Below are 24104 nucleotides of genomic sequence, written 5' to 3'. Positions count from 1 at the left end.
ACTCTTAATTGACTGGGATGATATCCTACCAGCTCTAACTTCGGACAAGAAATAGTCTCCCCAAGAAACTGTTCAACCCATCTGGACAATAAGTAGCTGGACTCTATGCTTGGTATATGTTTGCAAAGAAAGAATCTTGATTGAATTTGAACTGTAATACTGCAACAAGGTGGAGGAATCCACCAGAGGGAAAGGGTGTGGGGAGGGGTGAGAGGATTCCCAGAGCCTATGAAACTGTCACATAATGCAAAATAATTAATAAAAAAAAAAAAAGAGTTAACTATTTTAAGGAAAACAGTTAAAACCCTGGTTTTTTCTACCCCTGAGCACAGGTAGAAAATGGAAGAGACGAGACAGAACTAAATGCTAGGCAATGCTGACTGGAGAAGGGGACAGAGAATTGACACTGGTAAAAAGTAAGTGGGCCGGCATGTTGGCTCAACTGGCTGATCCGCCACAATATCCCACATGGGCACCGGTTGGTGCCCTGGCTGCTGCACTTCCCAGCCAGTGTTGCTTGTGGCCCTGGAGAGCAGCAGAGGACGGCCCTAAGACTTGGGACCCTGCATCCTGGTAGGAGACTTGGAAGAAGCCTTTGGCTTCAGAATGGCTGAAACACTGTGGCCACTTGAAGAGTGAACCAGCAGATGGAGATCTGTCTCTCCTTTCTGTAAATCTGTCTTTCCAATAAAAATAAATCTTTAAAAAATCTTTAAAAAAAAAAAGTGGGTGGATGTTGGTCCAGCGATTAAGATGCCCACATCCCTATAAGAGTGCCTAAATTCAAGTCCTGGCTCAACACAACTTCAATTTCCTGCTGATGGACATTCTGATAAGTAGTAAACCATAGCTCGTGTCTGGGCTCCTGAAACCCACATGGAGACCAGGAAGAAACTCCAGGAACCTAGCTTCCGGGTCAGCTCAGCTCCCGCCACTGTGGCAATTTGGGGAGTGAACCAGTGGATGGAACATCTTTCCATCTTTCTTTCTCTCCATAAATCTGATCTGCCTTTCCAGTAAAGATAAATAAATCTTAAACTATCACATTAGCAAAACATATTCTAAACCAATAAAATATATTTGCCATTTTAACTTTTCAATTATCATAAATGATAAATAGTGAAAATTCAGAGCAGTCCTACGAGTTTAAAAAAAATCACTTAAAATAGTTTCCCTAGAAGTTTTATTTCTGATAGAAATAAAAAAACACAAATATTTTACTGCAGGATTTACACAGAATTTGAGCAAAAATGTTATTAATCTTATATTAAAAAAAGAAAGAAAAAGGCAAACAACAAACAAACCACCCTCAGAAGCTGCTTCTAGGAGCCAGGACAGTGTGACCAGGGCTGAGTCTGGCTGTGAAGCCAGCAGTCCATAGGAATGACATGCTCCTCCACTCTCAGGCCAGCTCCCAGGAAAAGCAGCAAAACACGGCCCAGGTGCTTTGGCCCCTGCCACCCTACTCGACAGGACTGGATGAAGTTCCTAGCACAGACTGAGTCACTGCGACCATTTAGGAAGCGAACCAACCAATAGAAGATCTCTTTCTGTGTCTCTAACTCTGACTTTCACATAGATAAATCCTTTAAAATTAAATAAAGCCTCTTTAACACTGAAGTAACAGTCATCAACATGTTCATTTTAATGTTTAGCCACTATCACAGCATTCACTCTTACAAGCAGATACTTGCATTTCTCTTTAATACCAAAATTTAGCATCAGTTATCATAATTCTAAAAGTATTAACTGTAACCATGGTAATAAAACATTTTAAGCAATGGTAGTGACAACAGAGTATCTGCCAAAATGTAATATTTATCAGAGACAGATTTTTTTTTTAAGGATTTATTTATTTTTACTTGAAAGGCAGTTAGAGAGGAACAGACAGAGAGAGATCATCCATCCACTGCTTTACTCTCCAAATGGTTGCGACAGCAAGTGCTGGACCAGTGTGAAGCCAGGAGCTTCTTTTACATCTCCCACGGGGGGGGGGGGGGGGTTGCAGGAGCCCAAGCACTTGGGCAGTCTTCCTGGGCTTTCCCAGGCCCACCAGCAGAAAGCTGAATGGAGGACAGGAACTCAGACCAGTGCCCACATGGAACGCTGGCACGCAGGTGCGCCTATGACACCACAACGCCAGCCCCAGAGATGAATGCTTTCATCACATCTAAGTTTGTCCTGCTGCCTATTCTGATAACACTGTTCATGTTAAATTCAGGATGGGCGTTTCACACAGTGTCAATATACTACCTAAGACACTGAAATCCCATATAGTCCTAGCTCCCCTCCCCATTCCAGGGTCCAGAAGCAGACGGAGTCTCTGACACCCATGTGAGAGATTGGCATTAGGTTCCTAGCTTGAAAGCCACTAATAAACTTCCTCTTGCTAATAATCTCCAATCAACAACCAGTGGAAACACTAAACAAGTTGGATTTAGCACTCACTGCATTGAGGGATGCACTGAGAACACATACCATGTAGAAAATGTTAGAAGAGATGTTAGAAAAGATTTACATGATTGGGTGATCTGTACTCTTGTGTTAGATGACTTGGGACAATGCTTAATAAATTAGAATTTGGGGCCTAATATGATGGCTCGATGGCTAACTTCTCACCTTACTAGTGCCAGCAACCCATATGGTGCCAGTTTATGCCCAAGCTGCTCCACTTCCCATCCAGCTATCCAATTCCAGCTTGGGAAAGCAACAGAGGACAGCCCAAAGCCTTGGGACCTTGTACCTGTGTGCGAGACCAAGAAGCAGCTCCTGGCTCCTGGCTTTGGATCAGCTCAGTTCCAATCACTGAAGTCACTGCAACCATTTGGGGAGTGAATCAGCAGATGGAAGATTTTTATCTTTCTTTCCCTCTGTAAATCTATCTGCCTTTCCAATGAAAATAAATAAATCCATTTTTAAACACAGATTTTTGCTCAGGATTGAATGCTATCAGGAAGCCAGAGTAACTGTGGTCCAGGTCATAGGGCCCTACATAGAGGCTGTTGGGTACATGAGCCCCAGGGGTGGAAGTTCCAGTGGGACCTGGGTCTCCTGGCCCCGGGTGCTTGGGCCCACCTGTGTGGTGAATGCTAGCTCTGTGAGCCTCAGAGGTGGGGGGCCTGGGTCTCCTAGTCCAGATCACTGAGCCCATTTGCATGGTGAGGGTCAGGTCCGTGAGCCCTGGGTGTGGGGGATCCTGCAGTACTTGGGTCTCCTGACCCAGATCCTTTGGCCCACTTTGCAGTGGGTGCTGGATCTGTGAGTCCCAGGGGTGGAGGATCCCGCATGGTCCAGGTCACCTGGCTAGGTCCATGATCCCACCTAAGAGAACTGGTCCTCCACAAAGTAGAAGATATAGTTCTGCACAACAGACCATGGTGCACATGGAGGACATAGTAGCTTATTTGGGCCTGCAGAGGACATCTGGTACCATAGCAGAGAATGGAGAACAGAACATATTGGACAACACCCCAGCCAAACCATGACAGCAAGTATCTGGGCGAATGGAGACCATAAGGTCAATGATGTCAGCCAGTGGACATTAGAAGGGATTTCTCATCCATAGACCAATGAGATCAACAGCATTTTGAAACTATCGCATCCACCTGGGCACAATCTTCACAACATGCGCCATTATGACCCTGGGTTGATTTTGGGTGGCCTTTCCCCACCCTTGGGTACGGGGACAGTAGGGAGGTTAGGTATGACCTTTCCCCTTATTTCTCCCCTCCCTCAGAAATGAGATGATGAAACAATGATCACACCCACTTCTCTCTAACTCTAGAATCTTCCCTAATCAACTACGTATACATCATCTAAAACAAAAACAAAAAAATTTTTTGAAAGTAAATTTTTGCTCAGGACTGAATGCTATCAGGAAGCTAGGGTAATTACGTGATCTGACACTTTAATAAACAACCTGTAGTTTGAAGCTTAAGCTGCAACTGGTAAAGCAACAGTTGTCAATATCATCAGCTGAAAAAAGTTCGGTATTTTGTAGCTTAGACAACATTTATGTTTTGTCTGTGTTTGATGACCAATCACGGACACAGACTGGCCTTGTCCTGACGTTGCTCTTCTTTCTATATAAATGTTTATTTTCAAGAGAACACCAAGTTACTGTAATGTAGTCAGTGCCTAGCAACACTTAGGCCAACTTCTAGCTGTCACAGCAATTCTTCTCCTTCTCACCCCTAAACTCCTAAAATGTAAAACTCCTAAATACAAAACATGAAGAAATTAGCAAATTGTTCAATAAATACTGATTGTTTAAGAGACTGGGTTGCTGGGTATGCCTTGCTTACAATGAAATTTTCAACATAAAACATTAAGTTGCACACAAATCAGTTGAAATTTACATAGGATTGTTTATCTTCCTGAAACTCTACAAGGTAAAATTATGACATTTTTCAGGACATTATATTAACAAGTTCTTCCTCCCAACAGCTGTATACACAGACTGTAGAAGGTAACTGGAAAAGCTGGATTTGAAACCCATCTCCATCACTGGCCAACTGACATCAAATGTCTGTTAGCCTCTTTCTATGCTGCAGATTCCCCATCCGTACAATGGGTTACAATAATTTATACAAAAGGCATAAAATAGAACCGGACACCCAGAAACTAACAAATTAGGCATTTCACCAAGTATTGTATTTTCAGTCTTTGTATATATAAATATGTACCTTTTAAGAAGAAAGTCTCCAGACTTCAGCATGATAGGATGTAGATCACCAATAATTGACTCTCTAAAACAAAGTATTCATTTGAAAGTTCCAAACCCAGAAAGACAAGAGATCTTCCATCTGCTGGTTCACTCAAAATGCCCACAAAGTCTAGTTCTGAGCCAAACCAAAGCCAGGAGCCGGGAGTTACCCCTACACGGTGAAGGGAGATCAGGCACTTGGTCCACCTTCCACTCCTTTTTCCAAGGAGCTGGATCTGAAGTGGATCAGGCAGGACCCTCACAGAAAGGATGCCAGCAGCACAGGAAGCAGCTTCACCCACTATACCACAGCACAGGTAACAACTGACTCTTAGCATAATGGCAACCAACATCTCTTGGGTCCTTTACACTTACATATATTTGTAAGTGTGAGCAGATCACAACATACAGAGTTAACAAATTCAGAAAGCAGAGAGGACCTAAATGGTGAATATGAGTGATTCTCTCCCACATTTATAAATCACAAAGAAATGATGCTCCCATCCTTTTCCCTCTCAGAGTGTAAATTTATTTCACACCACCGAAGCATGAGAAGGAAAATGCTTCCTCTCTCAAAGCACAACACCATGCTAGATACTCAAAAAGCAAACAGAAGATGACCTTTGCCTCCAAATCTAGTTAGAATGGGTTTTTAGGAGCTGAATGTGAAAAAAAAAAAAAAGTAATTTGAATATCCAGAATTCAAAACAAAACCTAAGAAGGATATGAAAATGTCTTTTAATTCTAAAAATTTAAGATTTATTTTTATTGGAAAGACAGATTTACAGAAAGAGGGAGAGAGATTTTCCATCTTTTCCCAGTTTCCATTTGGTTCACTCCCCAAATAGCCGCAGTGGCTGGATCTGAGCTGTCTGAAGCCAGGAGCCAGGAGACTCTTCCGGGTCTCCCACACAGATACTGGGTCCCAAAGTCTTGGGACATTCCCCCACTGATTTCCCAGGCCATAAGCAGAGCGCTGAGCCAAAACTGGAAACAGCCAAAATAAAAACTGTCACCCATATGTGCTGCCAGCACGTGCAGATTAGCCAGGTAAGCCATCACACCAGTCCCAGGATACAAAGATTTAACAGTGATTAAAAGTCATTAAGGGAGCAGGCATCTTGGTGTAGCAGCTAACATGCTGCTCAGGACAGCTGCAGCGCATATTACAGGGTCTGGGTTCAAAGCTGTTTCCTGCTAGTGCACAACGCAGCAGCAGATGAAGGTTCAAGAAGTCGAGTCCTTGTCATCAACATGGAAGACAGACCAAGTCCCAGGCGCCCCGCTTTAACACGGCCCACCCCAGCTGTTACAGATACTTGGTAAGTGAACCAACACAGAAGATCTGTGTACCTGTGAGCACACACTTCTCAAATAACGATATGTTTAGAAGTCATTAAAACTGAGAGAAGAGGCCATCTGGAAAAAGGGACCCTAGATCAGAACAGAAACTAATTAATTTAAGAAGTCAGGTATATAATATATAGTCCTGGGAAAGAGCCTTAGAAGACAGGGGAGGGATGAGGCAACCAGCACAAGGTTTCTGACGCCAGTAACAGCAACTTATTCCCAAGGGTAGATGCAAATACCCACAGATACCCCTAATAAGCACTATGCTGCTGGCAGGCAGAGAACAAAGTCAGAAGACAGGATAAACTGAATGAATAAATACAGAAAATCTTTTCAAGTCTCTCAGCAGCTACTAAGAATGCCCATATGGGATCCAAAAAAGAAATATATATATATATATCTTTTCATTAAATACATCTGAAACTCCACACCCAGGGGACCCAGATTTACCAGTGATTACAATAATTAAGGAGTGCACAGGTGGCCTGGCCGTTACAATCTTGCCCGCAGCTCCTGGGAGTGCCTGGGACCAAGCTCTGGCTCCATTGGGGCCCCGGTTCTGTTAACACACACCCTGAGACGCAGCCAGCGACAGCAGCCCTCCATGCTGGGAGTTCAAAACTCGCAGCTTCCACCCCCCACGGCACACTTCTTCCTGGCGGAGTATTCCTATAGATATTTTATGAGAAAGCAAAAAAGTGGTTCTAGGAAACAGAATAATAGAAAGAAAGCATTTTGCTGACTTCCATGGGATTTTTTTTTCTTTTGCTTGCTTGACAACAAGCCACTCTTTGCTATAAACTACAACCTCCCAGCGGGTTTAACTGGCATTCATGAACAGCTAAGGTCGCTTGTAGGTCCTTGAACCTTCTCAGGTGCTTGGAAACTAGATGGCAGCTCACTTCAGAATCCAGCCTTCCCTCAAAGCCTAATTAAGCTTCTTACTCATATACTCTCGACAACCAACCTCTCTCAAACGATGAAACAGTCCCAACGTTTACTGCAGACTGGTTTTAAACTCCAAATAATCATCCTAAAATCAGAAAATTAAGAAAAGGTTCAAGCTCAAGAAAAACAGGATTAACAGCACTGATCTCACAGCGCTGCAATCAAGATTAAACAATTCCACTTGAAAAGCAAATCGCTGCAAGCACTCCCAAGTTAAGCATTACCCAGGCGCTGGGGGACGCAGACCGGCCTTGGGGGAGTGCAGGCCCAGGGGAGCCGGGCGCCCGGGGTACCTGGCCGGGAAGCGTCCAGCCGTTGTCAGGCAACCAGCTCGCCACAACTTCCGGGGAGACCGAGGCTGCGGCGGCGTCCCGGGAGCCCAGCCCGCGTCCGCGGAGCACCGCCGACCCACCACAAGTCCCGTCCCTGCAACCCAGGCAGCGCCCTGAGAACCCCGACCTGGACCCCACTCCCGCCTCCGGGAGACCCCACTGGCAGGGAACCCTGTAACCTCGACAGCGCCCCTCGTCCGACGGGTCCACGGGCGCAGCCCCGACACCCGCACCCCACGCAGGCTCCCCACCTGCGGCCCGCTGCCTTCCTCGCAGCAGCAAGCCCCGTCCAGGGAGACGCCCGGTCCTGAGAGCGGCGGCGGCCTCGCGGTGCGGGGACACGCTCACCAGCGGCAACCCGGCCCGGACTCCGCCTCTCGGCCGGACTCCGCCTCTCAGCCGGGCCCCTCCGCCCGCCCGGCGCCTCCCGGCTCAGGGCGCCCCCTGCCGCCCCGGAGGCCGCCGGGCGGAGGCGACTGAGACCCTTCCCACTGGATCCCAGGACGGAGGGGAGGAGGAGAGACGAGGGGAGAAACATCCACGCACTCGGCGAGGCTCTACTCAGCCGGGAGTCTGGTCACCCCAATAAAGAGCAATCAGATGCTCCCACGGAGGATTACTGAGCTTGCAAAAGTGGAACCAGGATACTGATGTCCCCTAGCGGTTCTAGTTTATGCAGTCTCATTTTGCAAGGAGATTTTATTGCTATTCAACTATCTGTCACGCACCATCTAGAAGTGGCGCCCACAGAAGCTTACTGTAAGGGGGGGGAGGGGATTTGCATGTGCAGCGATGCTCGTAGTTAATTACAATGCCATGTGACGGGGACACCGTGGATGAAGGAATGATTCTGGAGAGACAAGATTGGAGAGACCTCAGCGCTGTGCTGCTAGGTTTATATGAGCTTCCAGCCCCTCCCCCCAAAATGTGATGCTGACCGCAACCGAGCACTGCACTGTTAAGTCAAAGTAGGGGTATCGGCGACGCTGGGATGAAGTTTCAAAGGGAACTGCACAGAGACGGCACGAGAGAGGTGCGTAGAGACTAGGCTACAATAAACTGGGTGGTGTTTTCCTTTTTCCCGCAAAATAAAAAAAAACTTTTTTTTCCCTAACACCCACATAGTTAGATCTGAAATAATGAACAGACCTGGTCCCTGCGTCTTGAAACGTAAAGCCTAGTGAGGTCGGATGGATGGGGGAAGAGAGGGGAGACTACGCGTGAGCCAGCAAGCGGGATGAGCTGAGGTCAGCGGGCGGACCTGCCTCCTGCACGCCGTCCTCACCACACTGGCGGCCCGCGGGACGGCTCGTCGGAGGCCGGGAAGGCTCGTCCGAGGCCGGGGTCGCTCGCCGGAGGCCGGGGCCGCTCGCCGGAGGCCGGGGCGGCTCGTCCGAGGCCGGGGCAGCTCGCCGGCTTCTCCTCCTCCCCGGGCGAGAAAACGCCCGCCCGGAATCCACGCGCCCCGAGCCGCGGCTCCACGCGCGTGCAAGGAAAACAAGAGGCCACGTTTAACTCCCTCTCAAGCGGCTTCCAGCACTTACATTTCAATTTCCCCCGCAATCTTTTCTTTTTCTTTTTCCTAGGTTTTTCGAAGTAACTTTCCATCCCAAATAGCTACCCCAGCCCGCCAACACGTCACTCTCTCAGCTCCACCCACATTTAATATGGCGGGATGCGCCTGCGCATTGCCAACAACGAGACCACGCCAGTTTCAGGCATAACGTTTACATGCCCTTTTTCCGGTGGGCAAGGCTATACCATTACCATTCCAAATCACTGTGTTTGCCCTGTTTCGTACATACACTTTTCCGAGATGATACGTTCTCATTTAAGTCACATTAATATTCCTCTCTCCGCAGCTATTCCAGTAGCTACCAGTTTCTGGCCACTTCCGCGGGCGGCCCCCTCCACCCGCGAATGGTCTGTACCAACTTCACCTCCGGTGTTGGGTGTCATGGCTGCCAGGAGAGTGCAGTGAGAGTTTGCACCTGAGGTTGGAAAGCTCCAAGCGCTTACCCGGAGACCTAGCGAAGTCAAGCTGCGTCTCGGTCGCGGAGGCGACAGCTTTTCTGATTCCTCGGCGATGGCGGCGTCCGGGAGCGGAATGGCCCAGAAGACCTGGGAATTGGCCAACAACATGCAGGAAACACAAAGTATCGATGAAATCTACAAATACGACAAGAAACAGCAGCAAGAAATCTTGGCGGCGAAGCCCTGGACTAAGGAGTGAGGAGGTCCCTGGAGACGCTCAGGGGAGGGTCGGGGAGCGGTCGGAGGCTTGGAGACCCCAGGGTGGGAGAGTGCGAGTTGGAACGGGGGAGGAGAAGGGGGAGGAGGGGAGGTAGTGCACCGGAGAGAGATTTGGATCCACTTTTATCCCCCCACGTACTGTGTAAACTCCTCCGGGAGGCCTGCTGTGACTGCCTATTCTGCCTAACTCGTTTGCCTCCGGAGGATGCAAGGGACAACCCCCGAGCAGTGACTCGCTTTGCACCATCCTTTACCATCCTGTCTGCCTGTCTCTGCCTCGACTCTGTGGACCCTGACGGGGGCTTCAGCTGGTCCCTCGCAAGGACGGCAGCTGCTTTCAGAGGTTGAGTGTGGAGCTCAAGTGTCTTAAAAAAGCTCTGAACCATCCTTTTATGATCTAGCATGATGATTTGATTGCTGGTCATTAACTCCGAGGCACACTCAGCCTCTTAACAGATCTCTAAAATATTACTCCAGAAGTTCCCCATAAGCCTGAAATTACAAAAATAGAGCTGGAGGCTCTTTGCAAAAAATCCATGTTTCCCTGGGAGTAAAACCAAGTCAGGAGTACTGTATCCATAGCATTTATCCTTTACCAACAGCAGACTTTTAATAGGGAGAGATTAAAGAGAAAACAAAAGAAAATTGTCTTAAGTAAAACCAAGCTGTGTGCACAAGCAAAACATATTTTATCTGCCACAAAGTTTGTTTTTTTTTTTTTCAACAAGGTTAGCTTTAACTGTCAGTTGGGGTCGGCAATATTTATTGATAACTCAGTATGGGCCAAGCTGAGTTAAGGATTTCCATGTCATTTAATTTTCATGACAATCTAATACTGTACTGTGATTCCTTTTTGTAATAAGAAAAAAAAGAAGAAAACAAATACATATGATTACTGTGGCAGTAAACATAAGACCAAGTCTCACAATTATCACTAACTGATTGACCTTAGAAAAACGTATTTGTCCATCTTCACTCATCTGTAAAATAGAACTAAGACCTTCCTGTTTTTGGTGATTAGATGAGATGTTGCATAAAAATGACTCTAGAAAGTATCTCCTAGGAGCACAATAACAGTTATTCTTTTCCCAGTCGAAGTATGAGCCTCACTTTTGTCATCATGACTTCTAACACCAGACCTCCATATTTTCAGCTTGTGGTTGAAATCTGGCCAGGGTGGGAATGAAATTCATGGGCTTTTCCAGTGGCAGGAAGCTGACTCAGCAGCACTGGCCAGCGGACCACTGCGCCCAGGCTTGTTAGCTTGCCTGGTTGCCTACTTCTACAGCAGGCTGCACATTTTAGGGTGAGCTTATCTGCTGAAGGCTTGGAGGCCATCAGTTTGCCACACTGTCTAGTTGCAGCTTTGAGTACATATTCTATGGGCTGCATCAGACTTCAAAGTTTACTTGCAACCACCATTGATAGTAGAATCAGAAGTAGTGATCACAGGAGAACTAAAGATACGAGAGATACTGTTGCATTTTGAGGCTGCTATCATAGCGGGAAGCCACACCCTTCAAAATATTGTTGTTTGAGAGTGCTGAGAATACTGTAAGAAACACTAATAATGCTGAATAGTTATTATGGTTTTAGGATGGGTCAGGCACTAAAGCTAAACATTTCATGCCGCCCTAAGAACTGTGAAATAGCCCTTCTTATGCTGAAACATTTTAATGTCAGACAGACAGACATGAAGTGGCTATCCTGTGGTCACAACTAAGGAGTGCGGAGATTGAAACGTAGGCATGCAGATGTCAGAGCCCGCATTCTAGACCATTAGTCCAAAAAGTTAGGCCCAAGCAGAGTTAGATACAACTATCAGAGATTTAATCATTAGAAATTCATAGAGAAAAAGTCTGTAGGACTGATTGTGTTATTTCCTCCTGTGAATAGCGTGTTGGGGGTATAGGGACAATTAGTTGTACCTTTTCCTTTCCCAAGGGGGAATATTTTACAGGATGGTTACGTGATTGTTATTTCCAGACCCATGCAGGTGGTCTGTCCTTTACTACTTCCGTTTTCTTCCCACATTCCACTCACCCCTTACACCCATGTAAATTCTTGCAATAATTATTATGGGGGGGAATGGACATTTTACTTCACATAAGAAATATAATTATGCCGTGGTTTTATTTTGTAGTCACCATTACTTTAAGTACTGCAAAATCTCAGCGTTGGCTCTACTGAAAATGGTGATGCATGCCAGGTCGGGAGGCAACTTGGAAGTGATGGGCCTGATGCTGGGGAAGGTGGATGGTGAAACCATGATCATTATGGACAGTTTTGCTTTGCCTGTAGAGGGCACTGAAACCCGAGTAAATGCTCAGGCTGCTGCGTATGAGTACATGGCTGCATACATAGAAAATGCCAAACAGGTAAAAATCTTGTTTCTTAAAATGTGGTCACAGTGGGTAAATTAATGAGATTCTGAACTCAAAGCTGTCCTCTCAGTGTTAGATTTTATATTTTGTAATGTAATATCTATATAAAATATAAGTGAGCATAAGCCTCGTAAAAGGCGTGTTTCTTCTCCCAACTCTCAAATTCATGATCAGATTTGTTTAAACTCAGAAATTTGGACACAATCATTTCTTAAAATAAAACCAGTTGAATAAATTATTATATAGTCATCAGAGCCTTTCAAAAAAAAAGTAGCAGGGGCCTGGCATAGTAGCTTAGCGGCTAAAAGTCTTCACCTTGCACGCACTGGGATCCCATATAGGCGCCAATTCTAGTCTCGGCAGCCCCGCTATCCATCTAGCTCCCTGCTTGTGGCCTGGGAAAGCAGTCGAGGACAGCCCAAAGCCTTAGGACCCTGCAGCCGCATGAAGACCCCAGAAGAGGCTCTGGGTTCCTGGCTTCGATTGGTACAGCTCCAGCCATTGTGGCCATTTGGGGAATGAATCATCATACGTAAGATCTTCCTCTCTGTCTCCCCTCCTCTCTGTGTATCTGACTTTCCAATAAAAATAAGTAAATCTTTAAAAAAACAAAAAAAGTAGCAGGCCCAGCATCATGGCTTAGTGGCTAAATCCTCACTATGCACACACCAGGATCCCATACAGGCACCAGTTCATATCCCGGCTACTCCACTTCCCATCCAACTCCCTGCTTGTGGCCTGGGAAAGCAGTAAAGGATGGCCCAGAGCTTTAGGGCCCTGCACCCGCGTGGGTGACCCAGAAGAAGCTCTTGACCCGTAGCTTCAGATTCGCTCAGCTTAGCTCCAGTTATTGTGGCCACTTGGGAGTGAGCCAATGTAAATCTGTAGATGTGACTTTCCAGTAAAAATGAACCTTTAATAAAATAAAACAAATGGTAGCTACCTGCATATTTACTAATCTGAAGCAAAATCCAGAATACTTTGAAAAAGCAAATTATAAAACTGTGTAACATGCTGTTATGTGTGTGTGTTTATATTGTTAATCCACACGTATATTAAGATTATCTGTTGGGGTAGGTAAGTAACTGACTGTAGATATAAATCCTGAGCTGAGAAATTAGATCGTAGAGGAAAAATAATAGAAACATAACTAAATACTCTTCCTGAACTTGTACTTTAAATTTGTGGTTTTCACATGTATTTCTTCTCAAAATCAAAACTTGAAAGCAACATATGCTATTAAACTAGTTTGCGTACTGTTAGTTTACCATACTGTGTAAACAGACAAATGACAAGAGAACCCCAAGCACTATTGCGATCTCTGTTTACAGGTGGGCCGCCTTGAAAATGCAATTGGCTGGTACCACAGCCACCCGGGCTACGGCTGCTGGCTTTCTGGGATTGATGTCAGCACTCAGATGCTCAACCAGCAGTTCCAGGAGCCATTCGTAGCAGTGGTAGTAAGTATCCCGACAACCGGTTTTCTTCGTGTAGTTACTGCAGCAGGTGTACTGAGACATACAAACAGTGGGATAAAGAGCACAGCTGTATTCAGTCTGCCTAGTTTTAAGTCTGAATTCTGCCCTTTTCAAGCTGGGTCGATGAGCACCTCCCTCCTGGCTTCCCTGCATTAAATGAAAATCATCAAAGCACTGTGTCTCCCTTCAGTGTTGACTGAAGTCAGGAAGCACAAGTGTTAAAGCGCCTCTTGCTGTACCCACGGTGTCTCAGATACAATCCAGGTCCCAACGAGGAAGGCATTATCGTTAAAGAACACTTGAAAAGAAAACGTTTTTTAAAAGATGAGGCACTTGGGCCTGGCGCAAAAACCTAGCGACTGAAGTCCTCGCTTTGAACACACTAGGATCTCATATGGGCACCAGTTCTAATTCCAGGGGCCCTGCTTCCCATCCAGCTCCCTGCTGTGGCCTGGAAAAACAGTAAAGGACAGGCCAAAGCCTTGGGATCCTACACCTGTGTGAGAGATTCAGAAAAGGCTCCAGGCTCCTGGCTTCAGATCAATGCAGCTCTAGCCAATGTGGCCGCTTAGGGAGTGAATCAATGGACAGACAGTCTTCCTCTCTGTCTCTCCTCCTCTCTGTATATCTGCCTTTCCAATTAAAAAAAAAAAGAAAAAGTTGAGGCACTGTCAAAAAATATTCTCAAATGATATAATAAACTAAATGTAAGCTGTGAGAAAATTTAGTTCTTAGTCATTTTATTGAATGCAGTAGTTTTTTGACTTGGCAGTTTTTTACGATTACTATTGAGTTACTGTGTGTGCAGTGTTATATGGAGGTACTTCAAAAAGAGTTCATGTAAAAATAGGATTAAAAGATAAGTTTCTTTTGTTGCAAACAATTCTGGAATTTCCATGAATTTTTTTGAAGGGCATTTATATGTATTTCTAGGTTTGTAATGTTTAAATGACTGGAAGCATATAGTGGTTTTCTGTCAGCAGATGTTAAGTATGCCTTTCCTTTAGATTGACCCAACAAGGACAATATCTGCAGGGAAAGTGAATCTTGGCGCCTTTAGAACATACCCAAAGGTAATTTTTAAATTATAAACTTTTCAAATTCCAAACATTTGACTTTTTAAATAAATTAATACTGTTAAGATTAGTATTTAATTTTATTCTGAAACAATTTAACAGTACTTTTAGAGTTATAATCAAACTGCCACAAACTGTTCATAGCAAAAAATAATGCCTGTTACATATTGTTAATTTAACCAGAAAAGCAAACTTTGTTTGCTACTAAGTATTTGTGTGCCCAAAGCGTTCTAACATTGACTGAAGAAACAACAAGCTGAATATCTATTTCCTTTCCTGGTAGCATCCTGCAATCTGAAATTAGCCCAGGTGCATATCATGTAAGGGTGAGATAAATGAATCATTCGGTCAAATGCATCCTATAAAAATGGGGCTAGAGAAGATAGAGACAACATACTTTATCTTACAATGTTTATATTGAATAATTGGCTCCTGAAAATTAAGGTTCTATAAACAGAAAGCTGCATAGCACAATATATTTTCTTGTTTTGTTGTCTATAATGTTTTGGTTTTGTTTAGGGCTACAAACCTCCTGATGAAGGACCTTCTGAGTACCAGACCATCCCGCTTAATAAAATCGAAGACTTTGGTGTGCACTGCAAACAGTAAGTGATCCAAAACATATATCTGATACCAGAATCATCAGGAAAAGGCCCAAGAGAGACAGTCAAAGCCCTTTATTTTACGAATGAGAAAAAAAAAAAGCTTTGAAAAACTGCATTTCATAACATCTGTTGAATTGACAGTATAAATGTATGAATTCAGAATAAAGTTCAGATTTTGTATTACTGTTTTGATCTAGCCTAGGAATTGCCTTTCAAACAGTCCCAAGATGTAAGATACTTGCCAATATAAAATTAGCAACTGAGGGATGTATTCAGAGCCAGCCTGATGATAGCATGTCTGCAGCCCTTAGAATACCCAGTTTCCTCCTAGCAAAGATTACGTTTGTTTTTTTGTTTGTTTTTTTAAGATTTATTTCATTTGAGAGCGCTACAGAGAAAAGGGGAAAGCTAGATCTTCCATCTGCTGGTTCACTCTCCAAATGGCTGTAACTGTCAGGGCAGGTCCAGGCCAAAGCTACAAGCTTCATCCAGATCTCCCACATGGGCAGAAGGGGCCCAAGCACATCAAAGACTTTTTCCCAGGCCATTAGCAAAGAGTTGGATAATATGTTTCTTCAGTTACTCAAAAAAAAAAAAAAGCCAGCCGGGAAGGGGAGGGCTCTCTGCCAAGGAATCCAGAGCAAGCTTGCATCAGATTGCCACAGCTCTGTGTTTTGCTTCATGATCCTTCCTTGCATTCAGCAAAAATGGCAAGGCAGAGCCACCAAAAACGTACACATGATTTTCATGACAAATATGGTAGCGCATTAGCATGTAGAACTACATTCTGTATTACCATGGAACCTGTCCTGTGTTTGCAGTTACCCCAAAGAATTGAAAGATCAGTAATTTTTTTCAAGCTGATGTAATACTGAATCATTCAAAACCAATTCATAATTAAAAGCAATAAGAACACCATGTCAAACTACTGCATACTTAAAGGAATAAAGTACATTTCAAACCTCAACAATGAAGTGAAAATAGGCAGTAAGTCTCAGTTCGAGAGTTAGGAAAGGTAACTCACATTTTGTTTTCAGTATTTTTTTATTTTTTTTATTTTTAAAGATTTATTCATTTTTATTGGAAAGCCGGATATACAGAGAGGAGAGACAGGGAGGAAGATCCTCCGTCTGATGATTCACTCCCCAAGTGAGCCACAACGGCTGGTGCTGTGCCAATCCGAAGCCGGGAACCTGGAACCTCTTCCGGGTCTCCCATGCACATGCAGGGTCCCAAGGCTTTGGGCCGTCCTCGACTGCTTTCCCAGGCCACAAGCAGGGAGCTGGATGGGAAGTGGAGCAGCCGGGATTAGAACCGGCGCCCATATGGGATCCCGGAGCGTTCAAGGCGAGAACTTTAGCCACTAGGCCACGGCGCCGGGCCCTTCAGTATTTTTTTAAATGCTAACAATAAGTATAGCTGACCTCAGTGGCATGAATACAAATACCTTTTCAGAGTTCTGATTTTTGTTAATCACTCCTTTGGAATTTCTGGGCCTTTATTGAAGGAAAAATATAACTTAGAAACGAGATTTGAAATCACAGGCCCTGAAGGAAACCATGGTTACTTCTCTGTTTTCTAAAAACTAAAGCATGACTATCTAAATAAGAAATGCAGTTTTGCTTAAATTTGCCCATAACTTACAGAGCTGAATCGTTTTTCACTTACTAAATCTGTGCTTTTGTTTCATAGATATTATGCCTTAGAAGTCTCATATTTCAAATCCTCTTTGGATCGCAAGTTACTTGAGCTTTTGTGGAATAAGTACTGGGTGAATACGCTGAGTTCCTCTAGTTTGCTTACTGTAAGTATCACACTTGCAAGGGAAGCATTTAAATTTTACCTAAATTGTATTAATTGTTTAATATCTGAAATCTAGGGTGATATAAAGGCATTACCTCACTTGGTCAAAATACCAGAACTAAATTCCAGCATATCTGGTTCAAGATTAAAAAGAACAATTCAAGATCTTGTGTCATATGCAGGAGATACCAAGTCTAATTGGCAAATAAGAGTTGCCAGATGAGGATGAGATCTGCCACTGCCGTCAAGAGACCTGTAGAGGAAAAGATCCAAGTTTTGCTTTTTCATTGTGGCAAATGTCTCTGGCAGGGTTATGGTCACAAGTGGCAGCATAGCAAAAAAAAAAAAAAAAAAAAGGGTTTAAACAAGAAAGGCAGAAAGATAAAATGTAAGGTCTAGGAGTGTGGTTTACCTTGGACATGGCTAAGTTTGCCTTTCAACAATATTATAAGGTTTTCGTTTTTTTGCTCTCAACTTTGATTTCATCTCAACTACAATTTCAGTGTTAACATGAAATCAAGGTGATAACTTGAACTTCAGGCTTTAGTTCATGTTCAACAGAAAATCTTTACGCATGCATATATCCCAGCATTTTTTCTAGGCATAGCCTTACGGTATCTTGCTGGCTTTACTTGGGGCATTTGGACATTCTTGGATGTGCTGTTGTCCGAGGGAGTTAATTGGCCGAGTGGCTGGTGGAAATCAAGTGCTTCACAGCTGAGCTGGAGTGAAGACAACTCCTCCAGGAGTGTGAGAACTACGGAGAAGTCACAGAGGGAGATGAGATGATCATTGTCTTAAAGCAGTAGGCTCTGGGTAGCAAGAGAAACAAAAAGATAGTCACTGAATATTGTTGCCAAATTATTAAAACCCACTGTATTTAGAAGAAAATTTATCTAACAACCTGCTCTATATTTAGAACTTTAGGAAGGGCATTTTAAAAAGTAGGCCACTCCACATATTGCATTATGTATAGTGATTAATACCATGGAATTTAGAATAAAAGAATTCAGATTTGAAAAGAACTCTGCTATTTCACTAGTTCTGAGTGACCATTAGAAAGTTATTTAATGCAAGGGAGCCTTTTTAGACTTAATGATGTAATTTTTTGTTTTTGGTTTTTTTAAGTATACTGTGAAAACTAAAAGAGATACTTCATATAAAGCATTTAGTGAAGTGCCTGGCATATAATAAGCCTCAATAAATAACTATTATTATTTGTGTTTGATCCATTGCATTCTTGGAAGCTGACCCCAGCTGAGCCCCTTTGCTGTGATTTTAAACACAGTTCTGAGGAGGTTTCTGTCATTATCCTCAGTCAAGGTCAGAAGTAGCAGGGTAGAAGGAAGGGAAGTGAGCATGGTAGCAACATTTAGTAAGTGCTTCCTGTGTCCTGGCCACTGCTAAGTGGTTAATATGTGCTGTTTCCTTAGAGGCAAGTATGCTGATGGCAACCAGAAGTGACACCTGATGGCAAGGGGGGAAAACACTGTACACTCTGAACCTTTGCACAGAGACAAGCAGATCTACCTACTAAGCCCTATGGCCATCCTTGTATTCTAGCACTGCATGTATGGGGACAGTAAAAATCAGAAGGTTCAATCACATTTTCTCCCTTTCTGTGGTTTTACATACTCATTTAGGACAATACTGCATTTTTTAAAAAACATAAATTATGTTCACTTTATCTTTCCCCAACTAACACAGTTAGTTATAACAACCTAAAAGCTACCAGAGGAGAGAAGAAAAATTGTAAGAAATGTGTTTCCTGTGATCATTCTCTGTGCATTTGAAATATGATTGGATATATTTTACTGTCAGTTTACTGGTGTAACTGCTTCTACTACCTTATATTTTTACGGCTTCTCTAGCTAATCTTCTAAATGTAGAAAGACCTATAAACCTTAGGCTTTTGTCCCAGTCTACAGAGTAAATGTATATTGATTTCCTAAACCATTTAGATCCCTTTAAACAAAATGAATATAATCGGGCTCGGCGCCGTGGCCTAGTGGCTAAAGTCCTCGCCTTGAACGCCCTGGGATCTCATATGGGCGCCGGTTCTAATCCCGGCTGCTCCACTTCCCATCCAGCTCCCTGCTTGTGGCCTGGGAAAGCAGTCGGGGCAGGGCCCAAAGCTTTGGGACACTGCAAGCACATGGGAGACCTGGAAGAGGTTCCAGGTTCCCAGCTTCGGATTGGCACAGCACCAGCCGTTGCAGCTCACTTGGGGAGTGAATTATCGGATGGAAGATCTTCCTCTGTCTCTCCTCTCTGTATATCTGACTTTGTAATAAAATTAATAAATCTTTAAAAAAATACTGAATATAATCATATCTTTTTAAAAGTACCATAATTTTGAACAATTGTTAGAAGAATGGGTAGCATTTTAAAGGACCCTCAGTGGTAGGTATGATGACAGGCATAACACTTTGTGTTTAGTAAAGCTGTATTTCCTGTAGGCTGTCTTTCAAATTGAGCAAATAGAATAGCATGTTGAGGGCCCAGGGCGGTAGCCTAGCAGCATGCACCGGAATCTCATGTGAGTGCTGGTTCATATCCCAGCAGACCCATTTCCCATCCAGCTCCTTGCTTGTGGCCCGGGTAAGCAGTCGAGGATGGCCCAAAACCTTGGGACCCTGCACCCGTGTGGGAGACCTGGAGGAGGCTCCTGGCTTCAGATTGGCTCAGCTCTGGCCGTTGTGGCCAGTTAGGAAGTAATCAGTGGATGAAGATCTTCCTCTCTGTCTCCTCCTCTCTGTATATCTGACTTTCCAATAAAAATAAGTAAATCTTAAAAAAGAAAAAAAGAAAGATGCTACAAAAAACCAAAAAAAAAAAAAAAATAGCATGTTGATTTTTGCCAAATTTACTCTTCTGTTGAAGATGAAGGAAAGATACATAATATAAACTTGGCAACTTACCTTTGTGATTTTTTTTAATTTTAGACTGAAAGTAAAAATGTCTTTGAAATATTAGTTAATGTGCACATACAACATATTTTTTTAAAAGTATGTAATATAAGATACAATATAACATTCCTGTTTCCCAAGTGAAGATGTTCATGTGTGTGAGGTGAAAGGCTGAAAGCTGTCTCTGTTCTTCCTTACATTGCTCTACATTTTCCAGATTTTCTGTCTTAACTTATTATCCAGAAAAGTGGAAACAAATGTTATTTTTAAAAATATTCTAAACACGAATTATAGCAGGTCGAGAGCAATAACAAAATTAATTAGCAGTAATTAAGCCTGTTTAGATGCCATGCACCAGCCTAAGAGCTTGTACACATTATTTCATTTTTTTCACAAAAGCCTTAAGGTAAAAATTTCCACTTTCTCCCATTTTCTGAAGAGGTCTGCAGGCATGTCCCAGGCCTCCCCACTAAGCTGCGACAGGTGAAGACCTGGGTTGGTGTGTGTAGACCAAGGCCTCTTATGTTAACAATTATTGTGAGACATAAAGACTCAAACATCCAAGATTGAATCTTAAAATTATACAAGAAGAAACATTTGCATTTAAACCACTTCACAAGTTGAAAAGCTTGTTTTTACATAAATTGCTTGATTTTTTACTTCAGTAATATTATGCTCAGATCTTACAGAATAATTCTTTGAAAGCAAAATGTCTGTAAATAGTAAATTAGTTTACATAACAGGGTTTTTGTTTTTTGTTTTCTTTGATTGGTAGACACATGTACTGACATTATACCATTTTCTCCACAGAATGCAGACTATACCACTGGTCAGGTCTTTGATTTATCTGAAAAGTTAGAGCAGTCAGAAGCCCAGCTGGGACGAGGGAGTTTCATGTTGGGTTTAGAAACACATGACCGGAAATCAGAAGACAAACTTGCTAAAGCCACAAGGGACAGGTAAGAGTAAATCTGTATGATTCCTGCCAATAATTCTTTTTGAGTTTTTAAATAACAGTAAGTCCAAATTACTTAGAGTTCAACTTACTTATAGCCTAGTCAGAGTGATATTTGAATATTAAATATCTTTGGACTTTTAAAAGTTGTTAAATGCAGATTTTGAACTTTGGAAATTTAGAAGATCATTAAAAGCTTCAGTCAAAGATGTTGATAGTGGTATTGAACAACCCCACTCACCTCTTCCAGTTAAAAGAAAAAAAAAATAGTCTTCTAATGGATCTTTTAATTAAAAGAAAAAGAGCCTTTGCCAGAAGGATCTCCTGATTTGTAGTCATTTAGCATCTGTGTAAGTAAAATTGGAGATGATGTTCATTTAATTTATCGAATTTCAATTTTGGTAATGAAGTTTTGAATCCTAAGATATCACAGGAATGAATGCATTTCTTAGATTATGCTTCTGAAACTACCCCTCATACAGTAACTTAATATCCAGATTTTCCCAAAGAATTTGTTGTTAGCAAACTTTAGACGGGTTCTCTTATCACCTATGAAACAATCCTCTGGCTCCTCAGCTGCATAGACAACACAGAGTTGAGAAGACCATCTAAATAAGTTACTTTTCACAACACACTTGAGTTTAAAAGTAGTATGGGGGCAGAAAGGAAAGGGTAGCCATACCCAAGTCTATATAAACTGATACATTATTATCTATTTTAAGAAAAACTAGATAGGTCTATAGGAAAAAGAGAAGGGGAGATAAAGTGTATTCTGCTTGTAGAAGTCATCTTGAATTAAATTCTGTCTCATCTTTATAATGGATTTGAGAAAGTATAGCCAGTCACAGGATAAAATGTATACTTGTTTTGGCATTTGGTCTCATTTTCAGTATTTGTTTTAAAGGTATGTGGTTTTACTCAACTGTCTTTTTGGCTATAACTTGCAGTGTTATCTGCATTTACATCCCAACCTCTAATGAAGAAAAAATGTCATTGTGGAAATTTCTTCAGTTATATATAAAAAAAAGATAAAAGTCCTGATATAAAAGGAGAATGTTCCCTTTGGAGATGGCTTTAGAAGAAAAGGTTCCCTTTTTGAGTATTGATTCCTTTGTTGTTGTTTTTTAAATGTTTATTTACTTGGAAGGCAGAGACTCGTGGTTCACTTGCCACGTGTCCAAAAGGGCCAGGGCAAGCAGGCAGAAGGCAGGAGCCAGGAGCTCCTTGCAGGTCTCCCACTAGGTGGCAGGGCCCCAGCTGCTCAAGCCATCACTTGGCTCCCCTCCCCAGGTGTGCACTAGCAAGAAGCTGAAATGGAGAACAGGACTGAGGCTCAGACCCAACCACTCAGATGTGGGATGTGGGTGCCGCAAATGACTGTTTAACTGCAAATGCCCTTCCTTGCTTTTAACTTTTTCATTTCTGAAAGGTAAGTACTTACTTACCTAACTTTGACTTAAAATTATTTGAATTATTTGTGATTGCTTTTTAAAAAAATTGAAGATTCTCTGAAATTATTTAATATTCTAAGCAATAAAGATGAGTAGGGCCTGGCATGATGGCATATCAAATTAACCCTTTACCTACCATTGCCAGCATCCTACACGGGTGCCAGTTCATATACTGGCTGCTCCACTCTCTGATCCAGCTCCCTGCTAGTGGCCTGAGAAAGCAGCAGAGGATGGCCCAGCCCCTTGGGTGCTTGCCACCATGTGAGAGACCTGAAAAAGGAAGCTACTCGTTCCCAGCTCCAGACCCCCCCGGTGCTGGCCACTGCAGCTCTATAGGGAAAGAATCAGCAGATGGAAGGCTCTCTCCCCTCTCTTCTCCCTCCTGCCCTTTCTTTAATTCTGACTTTCCAAGTAAAATAAATATTTTTTTAAATGAGCAACAGAATTTATTGTCATATTAGAAGCATACTATAATTATGGAATATGTATATCTGATGAAGTATATCAAAATTTACATTTTCATTCCATTGTAAAAGTTCTAATAAGTGAATGGCAAAAATACTTGCAGAAGGCTAAAGATCAGATTGCTGTGGCTCAGAGAGTATGAATAAAAGTGAAAAATCATTGATGGGGGGAACGTAGGGAAATTTGCATGCTTGAAAGTTTCAGTTTGTGACATTATGTCATGTGTTTTTTTTCTTTCCAGCTGCAAAACTACCATAGAAGCCATCCATGGATTGATGTCTCAGGTTATTAAGGATAAACTGTTTAATCAAATTAACATCTCTTAAGCAGTCAGAATAATACTTTTGCCTGAAAGTTAGTATGAGAAAATACTCAGTTACCAAAAATGTGTTTTAGAAGTATAAGGTGCTGTGAAGCATCCTGAAATAAAACTCTAAAATTAAGTTGTCCTTTCATTGTTTTGTGGATGGGATCACACTGTTTCTCTTTTAATGTTCTTATATATGAGAGAAAAAAATATCTTTTGAATTAGTAGTTGTCACAGAATTTTAACATTTTACTTGCCATACTGATGATCAACTGTTAAGTTTGCCTGCACTTTCTTTTAACAGTTATTAAAAAATTAATTTCCATATCACCCTCTTCATGGGTTTCTAGAAAGTAGAGCTAGTGACTAAATAAAAACTGCCCTAACAGAGCCAGAGAAAATGATTCACAAGTAAGGTGTTCTCCACCCCTGCCAACAGAATAAAGCACAAGAAGATAGATCTGGATTGAATTTTGGAAATAATTTTAAATGAGCAGAGGAAAGGGAGAGACCACAAGAGCAAAAGAGTAAGAACTTTTGAAAAGAATCACATTACACGCTGCCAAGATGTCAAGGAAAATAAAGCCTAAACATTTTCTAATAGATCTAGCAATAAGGTGGTTAAGGTGAGAAAGCAAGTTAACATTAATATCCAAATAACTTTTTTAGGCACTTAATGCTTGTAATATATTGGTCTTGCTTTTTAGATCTTTAAGTAGGGCCTCCCCACCCCATGCAATATCAGTTGACTTAAACTGACTTCTGTTTTTATACTGTTAAAAGATGGCTCCCCTCAAAGAACAGCCAAAACCCATTCTCTCCTGTGACACCAACACCATATCGTGTCATTCTGTTAGGAAAACTGACAAACTGATATGGATTTCTGATAGACACAACAGAATGGCTAAGATTTTGGTAAAAACAGGGCCTGGCGCCGTGGCCTAGCGGCTAAAGTCCTCACCTTGAACGCCTTGGGATCCCATATGGGCGCCGGTTCTAATCCCGGCAGCTCCACTTCCCATCCAGCTCCTTGCTTGTGGCCTGGGAAAGCAGTGGAGGACGGCCTAAAGCCTTGGGACCCCG

The 24104-nt window shown here is 42.7% G+C and overlaps 2 protein-coding genes across 4 annotated transcripts in view; one reads left to right on the top strand and one right to left on the bottom strand.

Moving 5' to 3' along the window:
- CSPP1 (centrosome and spindle pole associated protein 1) overlaps nt 1-7697 on the bottom strand; it is a 105640-nt gene extending 97943 nt beyond the window's left edge. For all 3 annotated transcript variants that reach the window (XM_058668710.1, XM_058668709.1, XM_058668708.1), the window contains exon 1: nt 7587-7697. The gene's annotated coding sequence lies outside the window, so the exon portion shown is untranslated. The remainder of the gene's footprint in view (nt 1-7586) is intronic.
- Nucleotides 7698-9095: 1398 nt separating this feature from the next.
- Nucleotides 9096-23154, top strand: COPS5 (COP9 signalosome subunit 5). Its single transcript, XM_058668707.1, has 8 exons — nt 9096-9564; nt 11732-11966; nt 13304-13432; nt 14458-14523; nt 15046-15131; nt 16824-16935; nt 20654-20802; nt 22956-23154. The coding sequence occupies exons 1-8, from the start codon at nt 9422-9424 to the stop codon at nt 23038-23040; spliced, it is 1005 nt and encodes a 334-aa protein (XP_058524690.1). The 5' UTR covers nt 9096-9421; the 3' UTR covers nt 23041-23154.
- The last annotated feature ends 950 nt before the right edge of the window (nt 23155-24104 follow it).

This window comes from Ochotona princeps, chromosome 9, assembly GCF_030435755.1.
Source record: "Ochotona princeps isolate mOchPri1 chromosome 9, mOchPri1.hap1, whole genome shotgun sequence".
NCBI classification, from domain to species: domain Eukaryota; kingdom Metazoa; phylum Chordata; class Mammalia; order Lagomorpha; family Ochotonidae; genus Ochotona; species Ochotona princeps.
Note: the sequence above shows the minus strand (reverse complement) of the source record. Positions and strands in the feature narration are given on the sequence as shown.

Excerpts from the sequence above, each read along its gene's own strand:
- COPS5 (XM_058668707.1), top strand. The coding sequence starts at position 9,422 with ATGGCGGCGTCCGGGAGCGGAATGGCCCAGAAGACCTGGGAATTGGCC. Across the intron at positions 13,433-14,457 it reads AGCCATTCGTAGCAGTGGTA|ATTGACCCAACAAGGACAAT; the intron begins GTAAGTATCCCG and ends CCTTTCCTTTAG. Across the intron at positions 16,936-20,653 it reads GTTCCTCTAGTTTGCTTACT|AATGCAGACTATACCACTGG; the intron begins GTAAGTATCACA and ends TTTTCTCCACAG.